Source organism: Clarias gariepinus, chromosome 19 (assembly GCF_024256425.1).
Source record: "Clarias gariepinus isolate MV-2021 ecotype Netherlands chromosome 19, CGAR_prim_01v2, whole genome shotgun sequence".
Taxonomy (NCBI): Eukaryota; Metazoa; Chordata; class Actinopteri; order Siluriformes; family Clariidae; genus Clarias; species Clarias gariepinus.
The window spans coordinates 26,868,030-26,892,564 of NC_071118.1; the positions used below are offsets into that span (position 1 = coordinate 26,868,030).

The following is a 24,535-nucleotide window of genomic DNA, read 5'->3' on the forward strand; positions in this document are numbered from 1 at the left end:
AGTATTTTTTAAAAAAAATTGCTTTAGATTTAGCAACTTGAGGTTGAAATTTATGGGGAAATTATCTCTAAATAATTTTAATGTAACACTATTTGTGCACTTCATGGAGCTTTTTTATTTATTTATTTATTTATTTTATCATTTTTGCCATTAAACTTTACCCTGACACTGACTAAAGTGCTAATACTTTTAATTAAACCTAATGCTATGCTTCAACAACTTTGGCTAGTAGTTAAACCCTGACTTATTACTTATCCAAATGCTAATCAGCTTGTTTGTAACTTGGACAACGTGGCAGTTAGCTTAATGCTAACATGCTAAAGACTTTTGTGGTGGGTGCTACTGGTTTCACCTTATGTGAGAAAGCTTGCTAGTAACCAACAGAATTGTTAGCATCCAATGCTAGCCTGTTAGTTACGTTAGTGAGCTTAGTATAGCAGTTAGCCTCATTCTAGCAAGCTAGCTTGTAGCTGACTAATGGTTTTAATTACAAGATATACAGTTAATGAGACAAGCTAGTTTGCTAGTGTTTGCTCTACAGTATATGGATGTGATAATTCCACGTCTGTGTGAGAGAGAATACACAGTACAAAGTGGCTTAATTAATGTAACACAGTGTATTGAATATATATTTTTATTGTTTATTTTACTATAAATACCTTAGTTACAATTGTGTTTAAGCATGTGGTGTAATTAACATCGAAAATTATTATTCAACCCCCTTCCAAAGAATAATTCATTATTAACAGCTTATAATAATAATAATAATAATAAAACAACCCATGTCCCTGGTTGAAGCCTCCCTTAAAATACAAGCCCTTTAAGTGTGTTTATCAGGTTTACGCTTACTGTCAATAAAACAGTCCTTGTACTGTACATAATCACAGATATTTTTGGCAAAAGGAAAGTCCACCAAAGTACCTTTAGCTACCGATGATCCATTTTTTTTTCCGTACCAAAGGCAACTGGAGTAAGTTCATCTGTAACACAGATTGGCAAAGAAAAAAAAAAAAAAAAAGAGTAAAACTTTCGCCAAAGATACACCTGCTTGGAAAAGGTGACGGTGGTATCGCTGATCTTTTTAAATACTTGAATAGATTAAAAATATTGCCAGTTTTTATTTGCACGTAATAAAAAGACAGCAACAATACGCTTTTGCCATGTACAATAAAAAAAAGAAGAAAAAAAAATCCCAAAAGGCCAACAAAAATAAAACTATATGTATACTATATACTATATATATATATATTTGAAAGTATTTCTGAAAACAATGAAATAATCAGAAAACAATTAAAAACAATTCAAGTCTATAATAGCAAAATAAATTAGATAATCATAATTTTTAAAATAATAATAATAATAATAATAATAATAATAAAAAGTTCACCCAGGTCAGTTTACACAATTGCACAAGTGCACTATAAATTAGTTATATTTATATATTAGAAAAATGTGTAGAAATGAAAGAGTGTCTTATAGTCAAAGCAAAGTGTTGTGTATGTGTGTGTGTGTGTGTGTGTGTGGGAAGGATGGTTTCACTGTTGGAGTTAATCCACAAATCCGACGTGTCCGACTCATCGGGTGCCACAAAGTGGGGACGTGACTGGATAAGTAAGGACCTGGAGACCTGGAATTTCCAACCTCAGGAAGCCCCTTTGCTGATGGTCTGATGGTAGGAGTTTCATTTTAAAAAATTTAAAAAAGACACCAAGACCAAAATTTGTCGACTTGTTTGCGTCCCGATTGTGTAAGTGTAATCCACAATTCACACGTAGTCTCTACATTTCCCAGAACAAAAAAAAAAAAAAAATCCAGTGTGTTGACAGGAAGCAGCGTGAACTCTGACATCTCTCAGAAATCTTCATTACAGCAAATAACCAGTGAATCAATAATATCTTTTCAAGTTAAAGTGAAACCTTTCTGCACAGGATATCGACACAAACATACAGTGCTGGGTGAAAAAGAAAACAAAACTACAACAACAGAAAAACATCTCGAAGTAGTCATAACATCTCAACGTCTAGTCGTGATCATTTCCCAGTTGTGCAGCTACGCGAATTTAACTACGTGGACCTGCAGCAGCTCGTGAATGTGGACTGCAAGTCCTAAAAATATCACACCCCGTCGATTACAGCTATGAGGAGTCAATAACATCCAGTCAATCTCAAAATCCTTTCTCATTATTTTTATAGTTCTGTACAGCATAGACACACTGTCTGCACTCACGCCTTGTAGAAATCTGTTAGATTTAATTTCGGATTATTAGTTAGAAATCAAGACCTTTTAAAACTTTAAATCAGTCCAATGGCAACCCAAGTTCTTAAGTACCCGGCCACGTGGCAGACGTTGTCGGTATTGCAACAGTGAATAGTGAACGCCAACCACCGGTAAAAACCAAGAGCACGGGGTCGGGGCAACGTGATTCCTGCCTCAATACACCTATATTAGTACTTGTTGCACTTCACCTTAGTGACCACTTGGTGCAGTAGAAAGCTAAATGTTGCCCCATGTAATTTGTTTGTACTGTAATTGGATAGAACCTAAGATGTATAGATTTGTATGTTACAACTTTGTGATGATAAATGTTCATCCAACAGCTGATATAAAAAGTGTGTCTTTACCTTTCTGGAAAAACACTATCCTTTATATGTCTTAAAAATATCCAAAACAGACATGATTATATGCACCAAACATGGCAGCATGGCATCTCTTTCTCTCTCTCTCTTAATAACACATTTTACTACCTTCCTTCTTTTTTTTTGACCTCTGATGCCTTTCGCTCTCAGATGCATCTTTAACAAATGGCTGTAATCATGTGACTGATTAAAAAGCATAAATGTGACATAAAATCCAGACAACCTGTAATTTAAATCTGAAAAGAAAAAAATTTAAGCCTTTCAGCAGGCTAGTATAAACACTGTATTCACATTGACCTGTCGCTGAGACGCGCTGACAGCCGTGTCTGTATGAAAAGCCCAGCGGTGCGATGGCATACACACACATACACACCAAAAAAATGTAAATAAATAAATAAATAAATAAAAACTGAGACGCCCTTTAATATGTGTATATTTCATAAAAATCAGAAATTTCAAAAAGGCAGGTTAAATCCATAGTTAGGCCCATAATATGTAGTGTGTGTGTGTGTGTGTGTGTGTGTGGGTGTGGGTGGTGGGTGCAGGCACCAGTTTGTGGAAGTGCACCTGTGTGAGGACATGGACATTTCGAATCCATCTGTCCATTTGCATGCATGTTTAATGAACGTTGCTGGCATGACGTCGCGTGTGTGTGTATGTTATGTTATGTATGTATGTATGTGCGTGTGCATGTTTTCTCCACCAGAGGGCAGTGTGCTCCCGCAGACTCTAACTGCTTCCTCCGTCGATCAGTTTGGCCAGGCTGTCTCTCAGCTCGGTCAGCTCGAAGATCTTTCCGTCGAGCAGCTCGAGGAGCGAGCGCAGGCTTTTGCGGAAAGTCTCCTGCTCGCTGTGACTGCTTTCCACGCGCTGCTCCAGCTCGGCTAGCTGAGTCTCCAGTTCTGCCGTCCGTGTCTCTGTTTCCTAAGCACGCACACACACACGCACATGTGCGCACAAATGAAATGTCTATGTAATGTTCAGTTCATCACATTTTATTCATGCATGCTCTGTCACAGGGAAGCTGAACACGCTCGGAGGAGAGCGCTAATCTGAGACGCCGCGCAGCTGACAACGAACAGCGGCATCATTTACAAGCTTTCACTTTAAACGTTTCGTCTCCGGTGCCTGGCCGTCTCTCAGAATCACAGATTAAATGCAGAATAAGAAGTCACCTGTAGTTTTTGGGTGACCGTGTCGTTCTGGGTCTGCAACTCGTTGGCTTTTTCAACTTCTGCCTTTAATCGTTCCAGCTCCTGTAACCATGGAAACATAAGATATAAGATGTTACCGTATAATCAATTAACACACACTTACACACTAAAGGGGTCCCTTCAAGCTCAACCTTAAGAGCTGCAATTTTGCAGTAAATAAGCCTCGGTATGCTGAACATTAATCAACACCTTCTGACTGATCAGACAGGATAATTCAGCGCGGCTCAAATGTAACGTGTTGTTCTAGACAGATTTCCATCGCACCTCCTCCTTGGCCTTCAGCGCCGCCTCCAGCTCCTCTATCGTCTGGTTCAGTTCTGTTTTCTGATTTTTGATTCCTGTCGTCTGCCCACTGACACACTCCAGCTCTGTTACCTGGAACACACACACACACACACACACACACACACAAATAAGATTAAAGCGTAAAAATTACATCCAGACAGACTACGTGCCCTTTCTCCTTCTGCCTCAATGTCACTCTGAGAGTCCGTCATGCTGCCTGCGAGGAATTGAGATCTTGTTTTTTTTTTTTTATGTCTGCTGTTAATTTCCAGTGCAGCTACTGCCTTTAAAAATTGATCATCCATGAATCAAGTGTAATCCTGTTACTGCCACAAACAAAAATAATATCTAAATGATACAGATAATTTTTGTGGTTTAAGATGATAATAAACCAAAACCAAATGTAGGAATAATAAAGCTGCTTATCACTCTTATGCTTTATCCTGTATTCAGGGTGGCGGGAGGCCTGGAGCCTATCCCAGGAGGCTTAGGGCACGAGGCGGGGTACACCCTGGACACGGTGCCAATGCATCACAGGTAAATCTGTTTCTACACATCCTTATTCATTACAATATTTACATTCGTTAAAATTCTACCAGCGGATGCATTCGCTTAAAACTTAAAAAACAGTAAAAAGAAAAAAATTATTAATAATAATTAATAATTATTATTAATAATTATTATTTTGTCACATCTACTTTACAGCAGAGTGAATTGCATTCCATCGAGTGAGAATATCCTGGCACAACCTCACTCGGACTTACTCTGCATTGGATAAACTTAAATGGTGGAATTCGGGGATGTAAACGTTGTGTGCAAGCGAATCATTTTGAATGGTTACATGCGTACATCAGGGGAATGTACAACTTCACACGAAACGTAGCCTTCACTTGAGTCTGCAAATGGATGCGCAAAACATCCTCACAAACAACTTCAGAAAATGTTCATTGCTTGGCAACATTTAATTCTAAATCCTGTACGAAGTATATTTTTTGGCCCGGAGAATGAAGAAACAAAATCGGAATAGACGCAAATAAAAACAGTCAGGTGTCTTCACGCACATTTTATCAGTAATAGAATATGTTGTATAAATGCAATATGACCCTCATGTTCACGGATATCCTATATGCCTACATCCATAATAACATCAGGGCAAATTATTACGGATTAAACCTGTATGAATATAAAAGTCAGAGCTTGAATCTACAGTATTATGAAATCTATTATGGGGGCGTGGCCGTGGGGGTGCGGTGGATGGGTGCTGTACCCCCACTTCCAATGTCTTTACCAGAAATCTGTAAAAAATCTATAAAATGAATGACAAAATGCTCATCCAATCCAAACACAAGCATTTATAAGTGGATGTCCACTTTCCAGATGTTTTATTTATTTATTTTAATTTCTTTTTCCAAAAATTAATGTGCTATTTGCTATTAATTCACAAATTAATGCACTTTATCATGTATCATATATTGTCCAGGCTATTTGTCCAAATGCATAATGAAAAAAAAAAAAAAAAAAACGCCTATTGCCCCTTTAATCACCCTGGATATTTAATCACCTTTAATAATAATACTGGATACATTTGATTATATTAATGATTTTTACTTGTTAAAAAAAGCCTTTTTTGACATTTCGCTGCTGTGTCTTTTATTCTTTTACTATGTAGTAAAAATATTGTTGTCTACCAAATAATTGCTTATTTCCCAAAATTTCCCAAAATTACTTTATTAACGTTTTTACATCCAGTAGCCTGCAGCGTTAAATCTAAATTTACCAGTCAGGAAATCATTATCCTCTATATCTGTCTGGAGCTCTAATGCATAATGTTGTTATGATCAAGTTATTAAAGTCATAATAATAAAAAATAACCTTCTGTATCATGTGATGAAAACAGTCCATGAGTGTACCCCACTTCAGATAACGCCCCAGTTGCGTCTCCGTATGTACTGTATACTCCAGCAAAATAAAACCTCCTGCCGTCTCACCCGTTTGTGCAGCCTCTCTGCCTCCTCTTGATAAGCAGCGAGCTGCTGTTTCCACTGTTTAACGTTGGCTGTAGACTCGAGCAGGGCTGCCGTTAGCTTGGCGTTGTTGCCCTTCAGCGCCGCCAGCTCGGCCTCCCAGTGCTTATTGATGTTAGTCGAGGTGCTGCAGGGACAAAAAAAAAAACAACCAAAATACAATAAAATAATTGCTGTGATTGTTCTTCCCCAGCAATTGCTGTTGATTCATTTAACTGGAGCAGCGAATGCAGTTCCATGTGAAGGCTGAGCGCTGAGTTCTGACAGTAATGCGCTGAACTTCGCACGAGGTGTAGGTGTTCGGATGTTAGGAGGACGCTGAAATCACAGCGATCATGCTGGGCCGGGTTGGTGTGAGGTTATGGGGAGGAAAAAAACACGTCTGAATAGCTTCCCTTTAAATCAGCGCAATGGAAACTGAGAGAGAATGGCACTGGGCAGCAGAAAAAACAGGCTTTTATGGGAAAAGCATCTAAATAAGTTGAATAAATTTGATGAATAGTAAGTGCCTTACATACTGTATGACATTCGAGTTACGAACTTTTCAAAGATACGAACACGTGTTTAAGCAGAAGTAAGATCACATGTCTGCCGTGCATGCAGTGTGCATCCCAGGGTGTCCGGAAGCAAACGTAAAAGCAGCGGCGATGAAACTGGTACTGCTAAGAAGTGACAAAGCAAAAACGAAGAAGACAAAAAGTAAAAATAATCGAGAGAATGGAGCAAGGTGAAAAAAATGGCAGACATTGTTCGTGTATTTAACATGAACTGTTTGACCATGGTCACGATTTTAAAGAATGCTGTACTGTAATATACTATGTAGAGCCAATTGTGTTAGAGTACTAATACCTAGACTATGTTTGTTGGACTTACGAACAAATTGGACTAGCTCTCAGAACAGAATTCGTTTGTATGTAGGGGACCGTAATATATCTAAATATAAATTTATACCTTAAAGTAATGCAGTCTAAATAAAACATTTAATAATCTACAGAATATATATTCTATACATTTTCAGATGCACAGATCTAACAGGATGGATCTAAAGGACGTTTCCGTCTTGTATGGTTTTTCTCCCATGTGAACATTAAGTTTAAAGCAACATTCGGTACTTTAATTTATAAAAAAGGCTAAATGCAGACTCCATGCCGTGTCCTGATTCAGTAAAAAAATGAAAAAGCTTTACTCTAGAAACACTAAAATAAAATTTTGACTATGAAGTGGCCTTCATGCAAAATGATTTAAGTGCATTTTCATCTATATTTAATGCTCGCCTAACACAGCGGGTTAAATTACAGCTTTACTGTACCCCAGGGATCTGGGAAGCGTGTCAATAATGCATTTTGGTATGAACTGCAGCAATTTCACTTGAAATCCCGTACATCTTTATAGCTTTTTTGGGATTACATGCAGGTCCAGGGGTTAAAAAATGCCACGCACATTAAGAACATTTGGTTCAAAGTTTTTGAGTTCACCTGTGGGGGAAGGGCACTGCGTTGGTCTCGACTCGAGGCTCGGAGTTCTGAGAAACGTCAGGAGTGATCCCTTCATCGTCCGTCCCGTTGATGCTCTTGGGGGTCAAAGGTGATTGCAGGTCACCCGTAGCAGATTCCTGGTAAAGAGTATATGCAGAAATAAAATACTTGGCTTTAGATGTTCACACGTTTCTGCTTTTATAGGACCGAGACACTGGGGAGGTAAAAATTTGTCCACATGCTCTGATTCGCTCGAGCTGTAGAAAGAGGAATAATGAGGGATGTCTGAGGAAGCCTTAGTGGTGATCGGTGGTCGTTATTGAACTGAGATGAGGGTGGATATCTTTGGCCCTACATTCACACTTTCTTTCTCTGCTTCTTCAAAACCTCAAGTTTCTTCCTAATATCTCTATATACAGTAGCACCGTGAGTAATGAGATGTTTAATAATAGGTACACACTCCACTAGACGAGTTGGAGTGTCAGCACTGTGCGTTTAACACAACATGCATCTTCACTAGGTCTGTTTTTCTCACGTTCCTCCATCATCATTTCACGCTTTTTTGTCCAAAGACCCTTGAAGCTCTGCTGTGACCGAACATGCCAACACTTCCTCTAGGATTAGACACAGTCTCTTTTTAGTTCCTTTATTTCCTTGCTCATTTCCACCCGGTTATATCTAGGTTATGTGAAATCCACGTAAAGCTGCTGTCTTTTCAATCTGCTACGAGCACGGAATGCCTCTTCTTTACTCCAATAGACAGCCATGATTGCCCAGTATCACGCTTATTATTGCCGGAGCGAGAGGGAAATAGGGCAATTTTGCCTCCCAGAGAGCCGGGTCAATTATCCTCTCTTCCGCTGGCAGCTGTGGCGTGGCTGGGTTTCGAGCTAAAGATCAGTCAATGACAGGACAAAGCCACTGCTGGCCGCGCTCTTCTCACACTAACGTAAGGAAGTGCATAAAGAGTCTTTAAATAATTACGAGAGTGGGTATGAAAAATAAATAAATCCATACCGCAGCATGCTATCCAAGTTCCATTTGGTGCTGTATTTTCCAGGTTATATGCACTCTTGTCCAGGATGCCAATCTCTTAAACAAGCCAATTAGATGTTTGATTCCCTAATGTGACCTCATATACCTAAAGGAACTCCCTTTGCTTGTTGCTCAGCTCTGCCGCTCTGCTGTTCTCTGGGGGGCGTGGCTCAGCACTAGCTCATTTAAATAGACAAGGAAACTGTGTAATTGGAAGAGGAGTGCAACAGAGGAAGTTTAATGTATTGGAGTATTAACACACACCTTTTCTTTTACTACAAGATATAGTAAAATAGGGGACCTTTAAAGTGAAAATGTTCTCAGTGTATAAACTGTACATCAAATTTTTTTATGACTAGGGTTAAGTAAGACACTAAAGTTATTTAGATTTTCTTATTGTTTTAGTGTTTTAACGGTAAATTCCCATTGTTAGTCATTTTAGCCTGTTGCTGGCTCTTGCTTACCTTTTTAGCGGCCAGAGTCAAGTCCCGTTTGTGCTTGAATTAAACAAGGGGACAAAAAAAAAACCCTTTATAATGTCTATAATCACGGTGACCAGTCACATCTTATAAAGAGAATTATGACAAGACATACAGCTTCTCCAAATATTTTTAGTGGTTAATTAACAAGTGAGATGGAGGACTGGAGGTTTATTTTACACTGGACACTGTTTGCTAGAGGACAGCAGACAAGAGACAGGGTTGATTTGGCGATGCTGGGATTTGACATGTGAGTGAGGACGGTTTAGCGAGAACCTCTTGACTGGTGTTAATCACATAAGGAAGGTTTAGTTGGATGTTAAATGGTTTGATGTTTGATGTTGAAGGTCAGAATGTCTGGAGGTCCTGAGCGGATGTTCAGTGGAAATGCTTTGGGTGGGTTACTGCAGGGGAGGACGGAGGTGCTTGGTACCATCCACCAACGCCATCCTTACCTTTGAAGACGCCAAAGCCAGTTTGCGCTTGTAAGAATTGAAGGATGATGTTAGAAGTCAGAGTATGTTTTCAAAAAAGAAAAAAAAACAACAATTAAATGATGGGTATGTTCAGAGACTCACCTGCGAGGGAGTGCTAGTCAGCTCCATCTTCTCCTGAGATTTCTCCTTTGCTAACCGCGCGGCTTCCTTAAACTCCGCGAATTTTTCCGCAAACTGGAAAAAAGCAAAACAAAATCCAATTCAACATCCAGGAAAAGAATTTTACTAATGTTTTTCGAATAAAAAAAAAAATATATATATAAATTCGTTCTGTAGGTTTAAACTTGAGACGGTCTTTATTCTGAATCCCAACTTGCATTAGCCAAGAAGTGATCTGACTTTCGGTAGAAGGATTCGATTTGGCCGTATTAATTGGCACGCACGGATAACAGATGATATTTTCAGAATCAGGAACACACAGGTTTGTTGGAACACTGATGAAACCACGCAAAATAAGGTGCAGTATAAAGCTGTCGTATATAAACTCTCCTTCTCCCACAGGCACCTTGCAGTTGAACATTTAGAAGAAAATAAGGATGCCACATGGGCTTCATGATCATGTTTTGAGTCGAGAGGAGTCGGCAATTACAGAGAAAGAGAAAGTTGATATTTGAACGTAACAAATCCACCCATTACTTTAGCCCTCCTTCAGAAGCTCCGCCAAATTCATGGGCGCGATTCATGGCCCCCGAGTGGCGCAGCGGTAAAGTGCTCGAACTAAAGTGCGTCATCCTGTGTGATAGCCTTTTGCAGCCGGGAGCCTAAAGAGAGCTGTTCGGCCGAGCTCTATCAGAGGGGAAGGAAAAAGAGAGTTCCTCTATAATACTGCAGGTGGTGCACTCAAAACTATTCACAAATTGGTAGGCAGTACAGTGTCCTGTGTCGTAGGAGCAAGTTTATATCCCAAAATAAAAGATCTCAAAAATATTGAATTGGGATATTTATAAAATCGTGATACTTATTTTTATATTATATAAAAAAAAAAACATTTTAATTGCAATACAAATAAAATCGACACCTTGGTATCGTCATACCATATCGTATCGGTTCGTCCGTGGTGTTTCCAATATGATGTATTTACTTTTTTAAAATTGTAGGTCTAATTATTATATTTGTTATAATATGTGGATTAATCAAGAAATAAACTCAACTATGGACTATTAAAATTAAATTTCATTTTATATACACTGGACGATGCTAGTGGTCATGTTAGCATGTTGAGAACTTTCCTGACTTTCCCAGTAAAATTCTGAATTGAGGGGAACTTGCATAGTTTTTTCCAAGTTGTACATTATAAATGTAAAGTTATGAACTTCTGCCGAACGTAGCAGTTTGTACTCAAGTGGTTTCTTTTAATTCAATTCAATTCAATTTTATTTACAGTATATAGCGCTATTAACAATGGTCATTGTCTCAAAGCAGCTTTACAAAAATTAAAGAAATTTTTTTATTTTTCTTTTATAAATCTATATTGATATAATCAATAATCTGTACTGATGCAGGGTTTCTAGCTTACCATACATTGTGTTAGTGCATTATATTAGAAATCGCTTTCACGCCTAGTAAGTGAATAAAACTACACGCGACTCTGGGTTGTAACTTTGCCATTTCCGACCTCCTTCTAGGAATAAACCGATGAAAGCGTCGTCTTAATTCAGAATTCCTACTCAGTAATTCCAGGATGGAATTATTAAATCCGAGGTAAACTGTATACACCAGCATTAGATGTTCGTTGTTGTTGTTTTGGTCTCACTTTGCTGAGGTGGCCCTCAGATGAGAAGCCCAGGCCGTAGACGGTGTTGGCCCTGCTGTCCGCCCACTGCCCGAATTTCTGCGAGGTCTTTGTGAAAGTCATGTTGGGGGTGATGGTGCTGTTGATGATCGCCTGAAAGGGGGAAAAGATCAAATAAACCGCTTCAATTCTTTTATTCGACACAAACATGTAAGAGTCCTAAAATTTCGCCACGTGGTTATTAGAAAATCTAATCGCGTACTACAGCAGGTAATTAAAAAAGATCTCTTGAGAAGTCGATTGTATTTATCATGCATTACACGATTATGGTGTGTGTGTGTGTGTGTGTGTTGTTCAGAAGCTGTGGTTGAACCTAAATTGATTAAACAACAGGAAGCAGTCAATACAGTGAGAATGTCTATGGAACTATTGACTCTACTGTGTGTGTGTGTGTGTGTGTGTGTGTGTGTGTGTGTGTGTGTGTGTGTGTGTTTTAGCTTTTGTATAATAAGCTATTGTTGCTGCCCATTTTTGGCAATTTGCTTGCTGTGCGTATTGTACTGTACACACACACACACACACACACACACACACACATTCTAGGTCTTATGCAGACTTGTGAGGAGATTGGATTTTCCCGAAGAGCTTGTTTACCGGCCTAAGAGAAGGTGATGGTTGTGTTGTGGGTGCTTGCGTGTGTGTGTAAGTGTGTGTGTGTGTGTGTGTGTGCGTGTGTGTACACGCACACGTGTCTGTTATGCAATCATGCATTCCAAAATATCTTTCCCTCTTATTCCTGCATAGAGTCCAAAATAACTTCCATGCCACCCCCATGGAACTCTCTAATGTGTGTGCGTGTGCGTGTGTGTGTGTGTGTGTGTGCATGCATATATGAGTAAGGCAGAAAGGAACAGAGCTTCATCTAATGCTTCTTTTCTCATCAGTATGGTACTGTCCACAAACAAATGAATACTTCTCCTGTATCATAACTACAGTAAGTACCCATACTGAAATAGGTTCCACTTCTTACCCACCTTTATAACACCTTCATAAACCATTCATAAACATTACCTTAAGCTAATATGATAGCATGTTTCTAATTTATTACAACGTCATAAGCACTATTACTATATAATATGAACTGTACGTGATGCACAGGAATAGTGCTATTAACCTTTTTTTTATTAATTCAGTTTAAGAGCACAAAAACCATTCATAACATTGACATAATCCATTCATAAAGCATCTGCATAAAAGCTGTAATGTCACCTGACTAGTTTTGACATAAACATGTTATGAAGGGTCTAACACAGTTTTATAAAAGCTTAATGTAATGTATAAATGTATGTGTTATGAAGGACATACATAGTTGATGGTTATGTATGTGTTATGAAGCCTATATGTAGGTTATGGTAATAAATGTGCTATGATGTTCTATGCTATGTTTTTTTTTTTCTTTTTGCAGTGGTAGGTAATGGTTATGACTATCTTATGAAACCCATATGTAGATAGTGGTTGTGAAAGTGTCATGAAGCCTATATGCCAGTAATGGTTATACATATGTGAGTAATTGTTATGAATGTGTTATGAATCCCCGTATGTAGGAAACGGTTATGCATGAGTTATGATATGTAATGAAGCCTATATGTAGGTAAGTGGTTATGAATGTGTTATAATGTGTTATAAACCCATATGTAGATAATGGTTTTGATGGTGTTGTGAATCTAATATGTAGGAAATGGTTATGTATGTGTTATACAGTAAAGCCCTTATGTACTGTAGGTAATGGTTATGAATGCATTATCTTCTGTTATAAACCCATATATAGATAATGTTTGCAATGATGTTATGATGTTCATATGTAGGAAATGGTTATGTATATGTTATGAAGTTTATATGCCAGTAATGGTTATAAATATGTAAGTGATGGTTATAAATGTGTTATAATGTGTTATAACAGCCATATGTAGGAAATAGTTAGGTATGCATTATGATATGTCATGAAATCCATATGTAGAAAATGTATATGTACATATAAAGTCCTTATGTATGTAAATAGTTATGAATGCGTTACAATGTATTATAAAGCCCATATGTAGGTACCCCTAAAATAAAGTCTTACCATCTTCAATTTAGCAAAACTATTAAAACTAAATTGTAAATAAAACATGACCCAATGACATGGTACATCAACCTACAGCACGACCAACTTGCTTTATCTGCTGTTTTTTATTTCCCGATAACAGCACATTTATGAATGATTATTTTCGTACTTTTTGGAACGGAATGACCTGCATATGTAAAAAAAAAAAAAAAAAAATGAATGCTGTCATAACTTGATTTTTCCCGTAACAGCTTTAAGTTCGTATAGGATGTCGAGTCCTGACCTTGGAGCCGTCCAGGCTGATGATGCGATAGACGTTGCGGGTGCTGTCGTAAAAGTAGGATACAGTGACAGCGTGCTTGCTGGTGGGGACCCAGTTCTTTTTGGTGTTTGGGTCGATCTGGAAGACGTGGGCTCTGGTGCTGAAGATGGGTTGCTCTCTGTCGAAACAAATAACAGAAAGTATGATTATTTTAGAATAATTTTAACAAACATATAGCATATTCTGTTTTTTTTTTTTTTTTAAATCTTCATCTTAGAAAGAGCCAGATATCTGTGCTTGCTATTTTATATTTGATTTATTATTTGATATCATATTTTTATTTTATTTTAGGGTTGTTGTTTTTTTTTGTTGCAGTGTGTATGTGAATGGCAGCTGTGTCACTCTACATGAGGCAAACACAGCGAGCTCGTCATTAGACCCTGTGCCAAGATGGCAGTCTGAACTGACCAATGGAATGATCCGACCAGACAGTACCACGTGACACAACATGCAGTGTGATGATGCGGACTAGATCTCAAGTAGCGCTGTGTACAGTATATGCTGACCTGAACACTTTCTACTCCTGAGTCTCGGAAAATCATCAGTGTCTGCTTAGAAAACGAGTACAAAATGTGTGTGTGTGTGTGTGTATACAGTATGTGTGCATGTGTGTGTAGTTTCAGTCATTTCTAGGCTATAAACCTACATCCTGCCTGGATGTAATACACGAAGCGCTTAAGAGCATGCTGTTAAAGGTAAATAATCAGCTTATTATTAGATGTTTTTTCTTATGTTTGAATAATTCAGAGGTCACTGTGTGGCTTAACAAACAAACAACATTCCCCCGAAACTGCTCGGGTACAGGGACTGGAGTGAAAATGACGGGAGATTGAACAGTCCTTCAGTGAACCTGGAGAACTATTCATCGAAACTACATTAAATACAAAAAGGTCTGGAGCTTTAAAAAAAAAAAAAATGAAGGGGGGGTCAAGACTTTTGCACAAACAAACAAACAAAAACAGATCAGGTCAGTAAATCAGACATGGGCCACGGATTTTGCCTGCAGTGTAAATGTAGACTCTGCTAGCAATCCTTTATAGAAATATTAACATTAAACTAATATAATGGACTTTACAGTTAGATGATGATTTGAACTTTTATGGAAGGAGTCTCCAGCGTCAGTGCTTTGTAACAGATAGACGTAAATAAGTAAACAAATGATGCTTACCGACACTATTAGACTATTAGATCAAAGGGTTTCATGATGACAAGCTGTGATCTTTTGTTCTTGTATCTTATTAACTTTATGATAAAGAAAAACAAAACCACATTCCACAACATCAAATCTTTATATATATTAATGTAATATAATTAATATAAATAACAAACAATAATCAGTAAATAACAAACTTTTTTTTTAATAGGTGAAGGTTCAACCAACTGATGGGAAGGATTCATAAAGCAGAATACTCTGTGTGTGTGTATTTGTGTGTGTGTGTGTGTGTGTGTGTGTGTGTGTGTGCACGTGTGTGTGGACGTTTTTTAAAATCATGCCAGGACCCTAACTGTGTTCACACCTGTGAAAAATACACTCACGCACACACATACACACACACACACACACACACACACACACACACAGCTCATTAGGCCCATCACTCTTTCTTTGCTATGCAATAAAGCACTGCATCGGAGCAGGTTAATGGAAATGAAATGAAGATTGTCACTAATAATTAAAGTGATTTATGACACTCGTTACAACACAAACAGAATAGAGACGAGGAAAAAACAGGAAGCATTTTTACAGACACACACACACACGCTTAAGTCAGAGAAGCTATTTTTTGCAGTTTGGAATGAAATCTATCTATCTATCTACAGTATATCAATTAGCCATAACATTAACACCACCGGTCACCAGGGAACTGGTGACTGAATCACGGGCACCCAATGCTCACCCATGCCAGCCTGCACACGTCCCATCCCACAGCAAAACCAATGCAGCACAAATACCAGAAAAAAAGTCAATGCTGGTCATGATAGAAAGGCACCAGAACACCCAGAGCAGCACAGCCCAGCGCATACGGGACCCCCAACCCAAAGAACCCAAGGCCTCCGACCCGACCTCAAAACTTCTACAGAATGCTTTGGAAAAACCAAGTCTGATCCCAGAGTCCCCACCCTTCGACCCAGAGCCCTTAACATCCTGGTTCCAGACACTACAGCACTCCCCCCCCCCCCCCCCCTTTGGGGTGCCACACCCCTGTTTTGCATTGCCTGTTTTGCGGTGTAACGTCATGGCTGATACTGTATGTACAGTATGCAGCTGTTATGGTGAATAAACTTCCTGTTCCTCTTAAACAATTCCAACAAGTGGAAACCAGACTGTTTTTAAGTATAAATTGGATGGAAGAAAAAAAAAAAAAAAGGCTGATAAGATGATCTTGTTGTATTTTTAACAGAATTCTGCATTCACTCTCATCTACTGATCTCATCTGATTGCAGCAGTGTGTTATCAGATATCTTAAAAAACAAACCCAAACTAAACACACACACACACACACACACACACAGACTGTACACCAGAAATAAAACCTCAGGCCTTTATTGTGTTTTTATCCTTGATGACTTTAAATGCTTGCAAGCTGTCAAATAAATCTATTTCATCATCTATAGAGACAGATTTTCACCAGAACTGATTGAAGAAATGGAAATACAGACACCCACTACGGTAAGTACAGTACTTGCCGAATATCAATATATTTGAATCAGAGAAACTATCATTACTAATAAATCTATTACAGCTAATTTGCTGCATAATTAATTAAACCCAGCACTAGTTATGAGGTTCGTAGCTTTTGAATCAACAAATGAGCACCAATTTAATATTAGCAGTGCCACCACCAGACTTCCTCTCTCTTTCACACACACACACACACACACACACACACATACTGACCTGCTGTACAACGTGGACCTCACAGGGCTACGATGTCGAAAGCGTTTGCTTTGTGTGTGTGTGTGTGTGTGTGTGTGTGTGATTGACGGATAGCGCTGCTATGCAAATCCATTCAACGTATTTCCGCTTCGGACACAGACAGAGCGTTTTGTCTGACTCGCTGAAAATGAAAACCGCAGAAGGTTTTGTTGTTGGGATGAAAGCGCCGCTCCCGTTATTCAAATGCGCGGTAGCTGAGAGATGAGTCAGTCGCTGTTACAGCCATTGACTCTGCGGCTTTTAAGCTCATCTCGACTTTAACTCACGTGTGCCATTTCTCTCTTCCTGTCTCAATCAGTCTCTTTCGCCTGGAAATATCACTGCAATCCTGCCAGCACTTAGGATATAATTAACCAGTTAAGTTGTTATCTTTCGTTCTGATTGTGATGTTCTGTGTGTAATGATGAAGCACAAATCACAAAGATGGTTATTTTCCACTATTTTTCTTTTAATTCATCTTATTCTGGAACAGGCATCACTAAATGACCGACCGCAGTCCGGACCCGAGTCACAGTTCTATCCAGTTTCTGATGCTTTTCTGATAAATGAAAGTAATTAATACACCACTAATTAAGCGCTTTTTTCCCCTCGAGGTGGGCGTGGCTATACGCATCATTTATCAGAGCCAATCAACACAATAGTTTGTACACGGACTGTGTGGAAGAAACGTAAAGGAGAACGCTACCAAGCATGGATTACTCTAAAAAAAAAAAAAAGGCAAGTAGACTATGAAAACTGAACCTTTTAAGGTGTACGGACAGATCGATATAAGTTTATTCTTCCTGCGGGAAGTTTAAAACCAGTAGGTCTCAATGTGGCGCTAATGAAAAGCAGTAATGTGAAGCACCACTATGAGATAAAGCACGGGTCGTCAGAGCGAACATATCCGAGCTGAGTGCGTGTAAAATACCCGAACTGAGAGCCCAGTATGACTGAGCAACCAGAGTCCATTCACATCCATTTACAGTCCAGCTAGGGTTAGGGTTAGGGTTAGGGTTAGGGTCATACACTAGGAGCAACATGGAAACACCAGTCAGGCTACAGAGCAGGTCTTTAGACTGTGGGAGGAAACCGAAGTACCTGGAGGAAACATATATATATATATATATATATATATATATATATATATATATATATATATATAGCTGTTCCAACAGCCTCCTGTATTGCCGTATTGGACCAGAAGCAGAACCATAAGATTTTCTGATGACCGTTTTAACATGCAAAGCAAATCCGCTGCTTCCTCCTTCCTGCAGGTACAAGACAAAAGGTCAGAGTGATGTTACGCCTCATTCTCCAACATCCTTAAAGACGTTTTCAGCCTATCTTATGGCTTTATTTTTCTTTTAGATTTTTGCACACATGAAACATAAAACATATAAAATGCTTTTAAACGTGTAAAGCTACGATAACAAGTGAAAGTTATGGTTTTGTTTTGAAATTTGCATGAAACCAAACCTGCTTGAAGTGATGCTGAACAATAATTTGGGTGAAGTGGGTCAAAATCTCTAGATCGTCATTTGTTTTTGTTTATAAACAGTTGTCCTATGTGAACTCACTCACTCACTCACTCATCGTCTATATTGCTGTATCCTGTATATAGGGTGGCGGGGGGCTTAAGGCACGAGACGGGCTACACCCTGTATGACACACACACACACACTACAGGCAATTTGGGAACAGTCTATCAACTGGCAAAGACTCTAACATGCTTTCTCTGAGACATGTGATTGTTAAATCTTTTTAAACTGTTTGAAGCGGCACTGTTATATGTGTTTGGACTGTGAACTCCATACACACAGACCCAGGGCGGGAATCAAACCCGGAACCCGGAGGTGCAAAGCGACTGGCAATCACTGTGTGAAGGGTTTTCTTATTGTTCTTATTTAATGTAAATTGTTTTAAGTGTATAAATATTTCAATCATCATTTAATCATTAAGTCATTCAAAAAAAATCCTATAAGGTGGGTAAAATATAAACCGGATACACCTTTAAGCCAGTTCTGTGTGTGTGAGAACGTCTGTATTTGCTGTGTGCTTGTTCTACTCCGTGTCCACTTCCACATCCCCGTGTCCCTGCCATTTCCATTCGGAGGCACTTAAAGGGATAAAGATAATATCGCAGCTGGAAAAAGGGGCGAGCAAGAAGCCGCAGCAGACGAAGAGAGAGTGACGCTGACGAAAAGCGGGACTCAAAGTGCAGTTATTGAGCAAGAACCTCCCAGGTGTGTTTCTGCTTCTCTTCCTTGAGCTGTCCTTATGATGTTTCATTTGCCGATCCTCAGCGAGGAGTACCCTTTAAAAAGCCTTTCAAATTTTAAATACCCGTTCTGATTCGGCCAGATGTTTAGCCCCTACGCTGAAGTGCAGTAGGTTTAGCAGAGAGATGTACAGTACAGTAACTGGCTGAGTCAGACCTCATTAAGAAAGTGCGAGGCAGTTTTCCTGAACAGAGTCACTGCACTGTGCTTAGGGACGTCTCTCTTTCTCTCTCTCGGGGACTAGTCCTCTCTCTGTCACTGTTAATTAAGTTAGCAAAATGGAGATTTGCCAAGTCTTATTTCATATCAGGAATCCGTTCATTATGTACAGTACTGTAAGCCTGTTGCTTCCTTTCCTGCGGAACCGACCTGACGGTTACATTATTAACAAGTAATAAATAATATCAAATATCACGAATGTATAAAGAGGGAAGAATAAAAGAGTGGGTTTTTTTTTTTTTTTTTTTAAACACATATTCCCGGACACAACATTCCACACTTGTGTGCTGGTTCAATAGATTGAGGGATCCCTCACGCTGAAAGACTAAAGGAAAAGGAAAGACTGATTGAAGAGAAATATATAAAAATGATTGCGCTGTTTAGTATGTTGGCAAAATACACACATATTAATTGATCGCTTCTCAAACACACTTATTTCGACACAGGATCTATAAAGTAATTGTATAAATGACGCGACCCTGAATACAGGATGACGTGGTATAGAAGATGAGTGAGTGACAGTGAGGGCTTTCTTCTGTATATTCGGGTTATTGATTTATTCTACTCAATTATTTTTTTAATTGTCACAGTTTTTGTCTGCTCGCTGTTGTATTTAGTTTATTAAATTTTTTGTACAATACTGGTGTTTAACATGATTACTGCACTTCCTGTCCATGTCTATATGTCTATATGTGTACTGTATAATGCCTATATTACTGTGTTGCTTCATGTTATCTTAATTCTGCTGGAGTTTTCGTCCACCATTGTTATTTCCCACATGGCAAGCAATTTACTTTTTTTTTTTTTTGTCTAGGAAGGCTGTCTTTGCCATATTTACATGTTTATAATATAATGTACTTAGTTAAATTTCATCATTTCTCTTTTTGTCTAACATTTCATAAAATTTCCCAAAAACATCTATTATATATATATATTTTTGTTTTGTTTTGCAGGTTGCAAAGCTCAAGAACTGGAGTTAGCCCTTAAACTTAAAAATCTAGTGCAGTAAGTTGTCTTTAAATTGCCTTAAATACAGGATAAAGCGGTATAGGAAAAAAAAAATCGGTATAGGAAAAAACCCAATTTTCTTGATAATTTATCTCTAGCTAATATAGTGCCGACTACAACATGCTTACTTTTTAATGCACCTTTTCAAACTGCTTACTCACACTCCTATGGAATAAGATCAAAATCTCCTATCTGTAAGCTGTCGTGGCCGTAGATTTTGGAATCCAACTCAGACAAAAGACAGAATTACACACAAATCTTTTGGATATTTGTGATACACAAATATCAAATGAATATTTTTGACAGTGATCTTATGCCATGCACTCCCCCCCAAACACACACACACACAAACACAAAACGCTACCTCTCTGAAATTTCCTTCGGGTTCAATAAAGTATCTATCTTTATAAATAAAAGAAAGGTTTTGTCTGTAGGTCGGTCAGAACTCGCTCTGTCAGTGATAACTTCACGTTTTATACATTAGAGGATCAGAAACTGGTCTCTGAAAAATCTGTCTCTATTTCTGTCCAGCCAAAGTTTGTCACAGCATCACATAAAACTGGACAGAATTGAATGAAACGTTGGCAGTATGTACTGTAGGTATCTGCCTGAAGTTTAACCGGCACCATAAATTTAATCAAAATGTTGGGTAGAAATTAAGTTATGAGCAGTTTTGTGCCAGATTGTAAAAGTTTTAACAGTGATTTTAAGACAAAACTTTTTCCATTTCTCATCCGTGATTCACTCTCCGATTACTGAACAGGGAGTGTATTTGTCTGACGAGGAAAGAAGGACAACTTAGTGTAAACAAGGCGGAAGATCCTCAATATTACAACATATTATTTCTCTGTATTAATAAGTTAGACAGAGAGTTCTGCCGTACAGAAAGACAGACATTCGTGTACATGGGCTTCAACCTGAAATAATAATAATAATAATAATAATAATAATAATATCACATTAAAGATCAGCGGATTTTATCTAATATCTAATAAAGATATTTTCGTTTCAATCTTTTAACTTTTTTTTTACAAACTCTTTAACTGTCAACGATGCGTACTAACGCTAGTTTATCTATCTATCGATCTATCTATCTATAAGAAACATGGCCAATATTCTTTCTAGACTCCTTGCTTTTGATGACTGTTGTGATCTCCAGGTCATAAGTCTAACACGTTTCTGTTATGCCACTCAGGAGCCCAACTTCATTCTTTTTTAAGCCTTGTTCACACGGGCGTTAAATTTTTGGATAAATGAACGTGCTCTGAACGTCCTAGACGTTTATGTTGCGTTTTGTAGTGGCGATCGATTGACTTCTACACCGGCGTTCGCTTGTCTCTGTCTAACGTCAGCCTGCAGCCCAAATTGTAGTTTGTGTGTTAGCCTGTGGGTGCAGTGTGTCGGGAACTGGATATGAAAGCGCACCGCTACCGGGTTCACTCTCTGACTGCACAATATAAAACAAAACGTTGGATTAAAAGAATTTTTTTTTTGTGGTATATGAAGAAATGCGAAAATTTCCGCGTAAGTTTTTCAACAATTATTATTTTTTATTTTGCCCTGTTCCGCATTTCCCTATGTATAGCATGTAGGATCATGGGATATATCCGGTCCTTCAAAGAGTTTCCTTGCGTTCGTTGGGTTTTGAACGCCAAGAAAAAGCTGCATGCAATGTTTTTTTAATGCCGTATAAATGCGCAGCTAGACAAACGCACGTCACCAAAGCCCGTGTGAACACTCTCATTGACTCCTACGTGTGGAAAACACTCGCCGCTTGATCCGCGCTCACCGGACGCTACGAACGCAAGAAAAACGCTTGATTTTAACGCCCGTGTGAACAAGGCCTTATGGTGCGAATAAGAGCTAAGAATTCAAATCTGGCTTCAAATTTGCAGGGGTATTTGATGTTTTGGAGCGCCCATGACACAGGTATTAACATTAAAGAAACTACAAACGGTATGTTCATTCCTTCACGGTGCAATCTTATCCATGCAAGAAGTTTGGGATTCAGTGCATCCTGGCATGTAATAAGCATCAGGAAATACACATTTGCCAGCTTTCTGGTGTTTCTGAAGCTCAATTTGGCCCGTGGCCCTGGAACCGATCCCTGTTGGTACACCGCTGGGTAAACAGAGCGCTGGATCACCAGATGGTGGACCACAATGAATTTTCCATTTAGTATTAATCCAAGTCAAATAATCAGTAACGGTTTATTCATTTGCGATAACGCAAACTTAAACACTGTACAACAAACACAAAAACATGGGCAGATCCAACAATATTACAGATAAACCACAAATCATAGCATTTGACTTTGGACTTCGACATCGATCTGCATCAGTTCATGGTTTTCTTTCTCCAGCACACCTGATCCAATCCGCCAGCTCATTATCATGTCGTTTATCAGGAACAAAAAAAAAACTGGACAAACACTGCCAGAAAAGCTGAAAATAATATATATATTGGGAACCTCATGCAGAATATAATCATGAAGAACATCTGAGCTTGGGATTCCTTTATGCTGTAAGATTTCTAAGACAAGCAGGTTTTCTCATTAGGAGAAACTCTACATTCGAGGTCTTTGCAAACAAGCAACAGGCGAAGCAAATCACACAAACTCGTCAAGCAAACAAGACTCTCATCATTCCTACTGAACTGCGTGTGAAGCCGGCTTCACGATGTAGGATTTCCAGCATTATTTCGCTCTCGCAAACAAAGCCTCAGTCGCGAGTTGTGATTAGCGGTTTATACGCCATAATGTGATGTTCTCATCAGCAGCTGATTTAGTGTCACTGCCACCTAAAACAGCTGATAACTGATGAAGTTGCTTTTTTAGGTTAAAATCTTATCTTGTGAGTGCTGCTATGATGTTGGTCTAAAAGCTGCCAATAAATGCATGGCGTAGTGCTAAGCCAAAGTCACAAGACTGCTAGAAAATATGAAAACGGTGATGGCAAACTGTAAACGTAACATGATAATGATCAGGAATGAGCCAGTAATTTAATTTAATCGTAGATCTATCTTCAGAGGACCTTTATCTTCCAGCTACCTGAAACTTCCAGCTGCCTAACACACAGTATGTCTGCAGATCAATCCCTGCTATCCGTTTTCACCCAGATGAGGATGGGTTCCACTCAAGGTTTCTTTCTTCCATCTCAGGATTTTTCTCCTTCGCTCATCAGGGACGATCTGATCATTATAATTCATACACATTTTCTCACATTTCATAATAAGGAATCACATGGTAAACTGCAATGTCCAAAAACTGCATCAAATCGACAGTGTACGTACAGTATGACTCACAGCTCTGTGGAGAGTAAACAGGATCATGCAGATTGCATAGAATTCTGCCATGATTTTAATAAGGTAATAATCCTAAAAGTCTAAAAATACTGCTAAAATCTAAACCTACACTGTAAACCCGGATAAGTAGGCAAAACTCAAAAAATTTGAGGAAATCAGTTACATCCAGTTTTAAGTAAACGGAAATATGAATTTTTAAGTTTGTTGTACTCATTCATACTAATCGTTCTTTACTTGCATTAATGAGTAGCCTAACTATACTATTTCATTTGCAAATCAAATCAAAGTTGTTGGTCTTTCGGCTGCTCCCAACAATGGGTGGCTACAGCAGATAATCCGGTCCGCACACAAGCTTGGCACAGGTTCTACACCAGATGCCCTTCCTGACACAACCCTTCCATTTTATCCGGGCTTGGGACAGGCACTTCATCCAGTTGTTGGGAATCGAACCCGCACCTTTCGCATGGCAGGCGAAACACGTACCACTGAGCCACCAGTGCACCAGCACCCTGATGATACAAAATCGCTAGTCTGAAAGATTTTAAGTTGGTGGAACTTTAAGGTGACAGTTACTGTTACTTAGATACTTACAGATACTTAAAATATCAAATTTGTTCAGCTAACTTGAAAAGTGTCATTTCTATAAACTCATAAATACCAAAAAAGACCAATCAAACAACTCTTGGATCTCTTTCCATCACATCTGTACTGTTGTTAGGATCTGATATCTGATGGACAAGAACTTCATCACATCTTGAACAAAAAACTATTTAAACAAATGCAAAACTACAATAATTACACACTGATAATAAAGGTTCGAGCACGAGAGACCCATGGGACAAATTCTGACCAAAGCAGTTCTATTAGCGTTTGAGCAAAATGTCCAGCATTCCAGTTACTTAAACTTCACTCCAGGTTTTGTGGTCTCCATCTATCAGGCCTGATGGCACATCACTGTTTATTTGTCCATTATTTTCCATTATTTCTTATGGGAAAATAAAAT

The 24,535-nt window shown here is 38.6% G+C and overlaps 1 protein-coding gene across 3 annotated transcripts in view; it reads right to left on the reverse strand.

Annotated features, from left to right (window-relative positions):
• Positions 1–1,392: 1,392 nt before the first annotated feature.
• Positions 1,393–24,535, reverse strand: part of LOC128507180 (homer protein homolog 1) — a 37,074-nt gene continuing 13,931 nt past the window's right edge. The window contains exons 2-11 of one of the 3 annotated variants that reach the window (XM_053477881.1): positions 13,765–13,921; positions 11,399–11,530; positions 9,727–9,819; positions 9,604–9,630; positions 9,134–9,166; positions 7,635–7,771; positions 6,124–6,286; positions 4,115–4,225; positions 3,812–3,892; positions 1,393–3,560 (exon numbers count right to left, since the gene is read on the reverse strand). In XM_053477881.1, the coding sequence (XP_053333856.1) occupies positions 3,366–3,560; positions 3,812–3,892; positions 4,115–4,225; positions 6,124–6,286; positions 7,635–7,771; positions 9,134–9,166; positions 9,604–9,630; positions 9,727–9,819; positions 11,399–11,530; positions 13,765–13,921 (1,129 nt within the window). In that variant the 3' untranslated portion in view covers positions 1,393–3,365. Of the gene's footprint in view, positions 3,561–3,811; positions 3,893–4,114; positions 4,226–6,123; positions 6,287–7,630; positions 7,772–9,133; positions 9,167–9,603; positions 9,631–9,726; positions 9,820–11,398; positions 11,531–13,764; positions 13,922–24,535 lie in introns of those variants that run through there. The other 2 variants (XM_053477882.1, XM_053477883.1) reach the window with 2 other exon arrangements.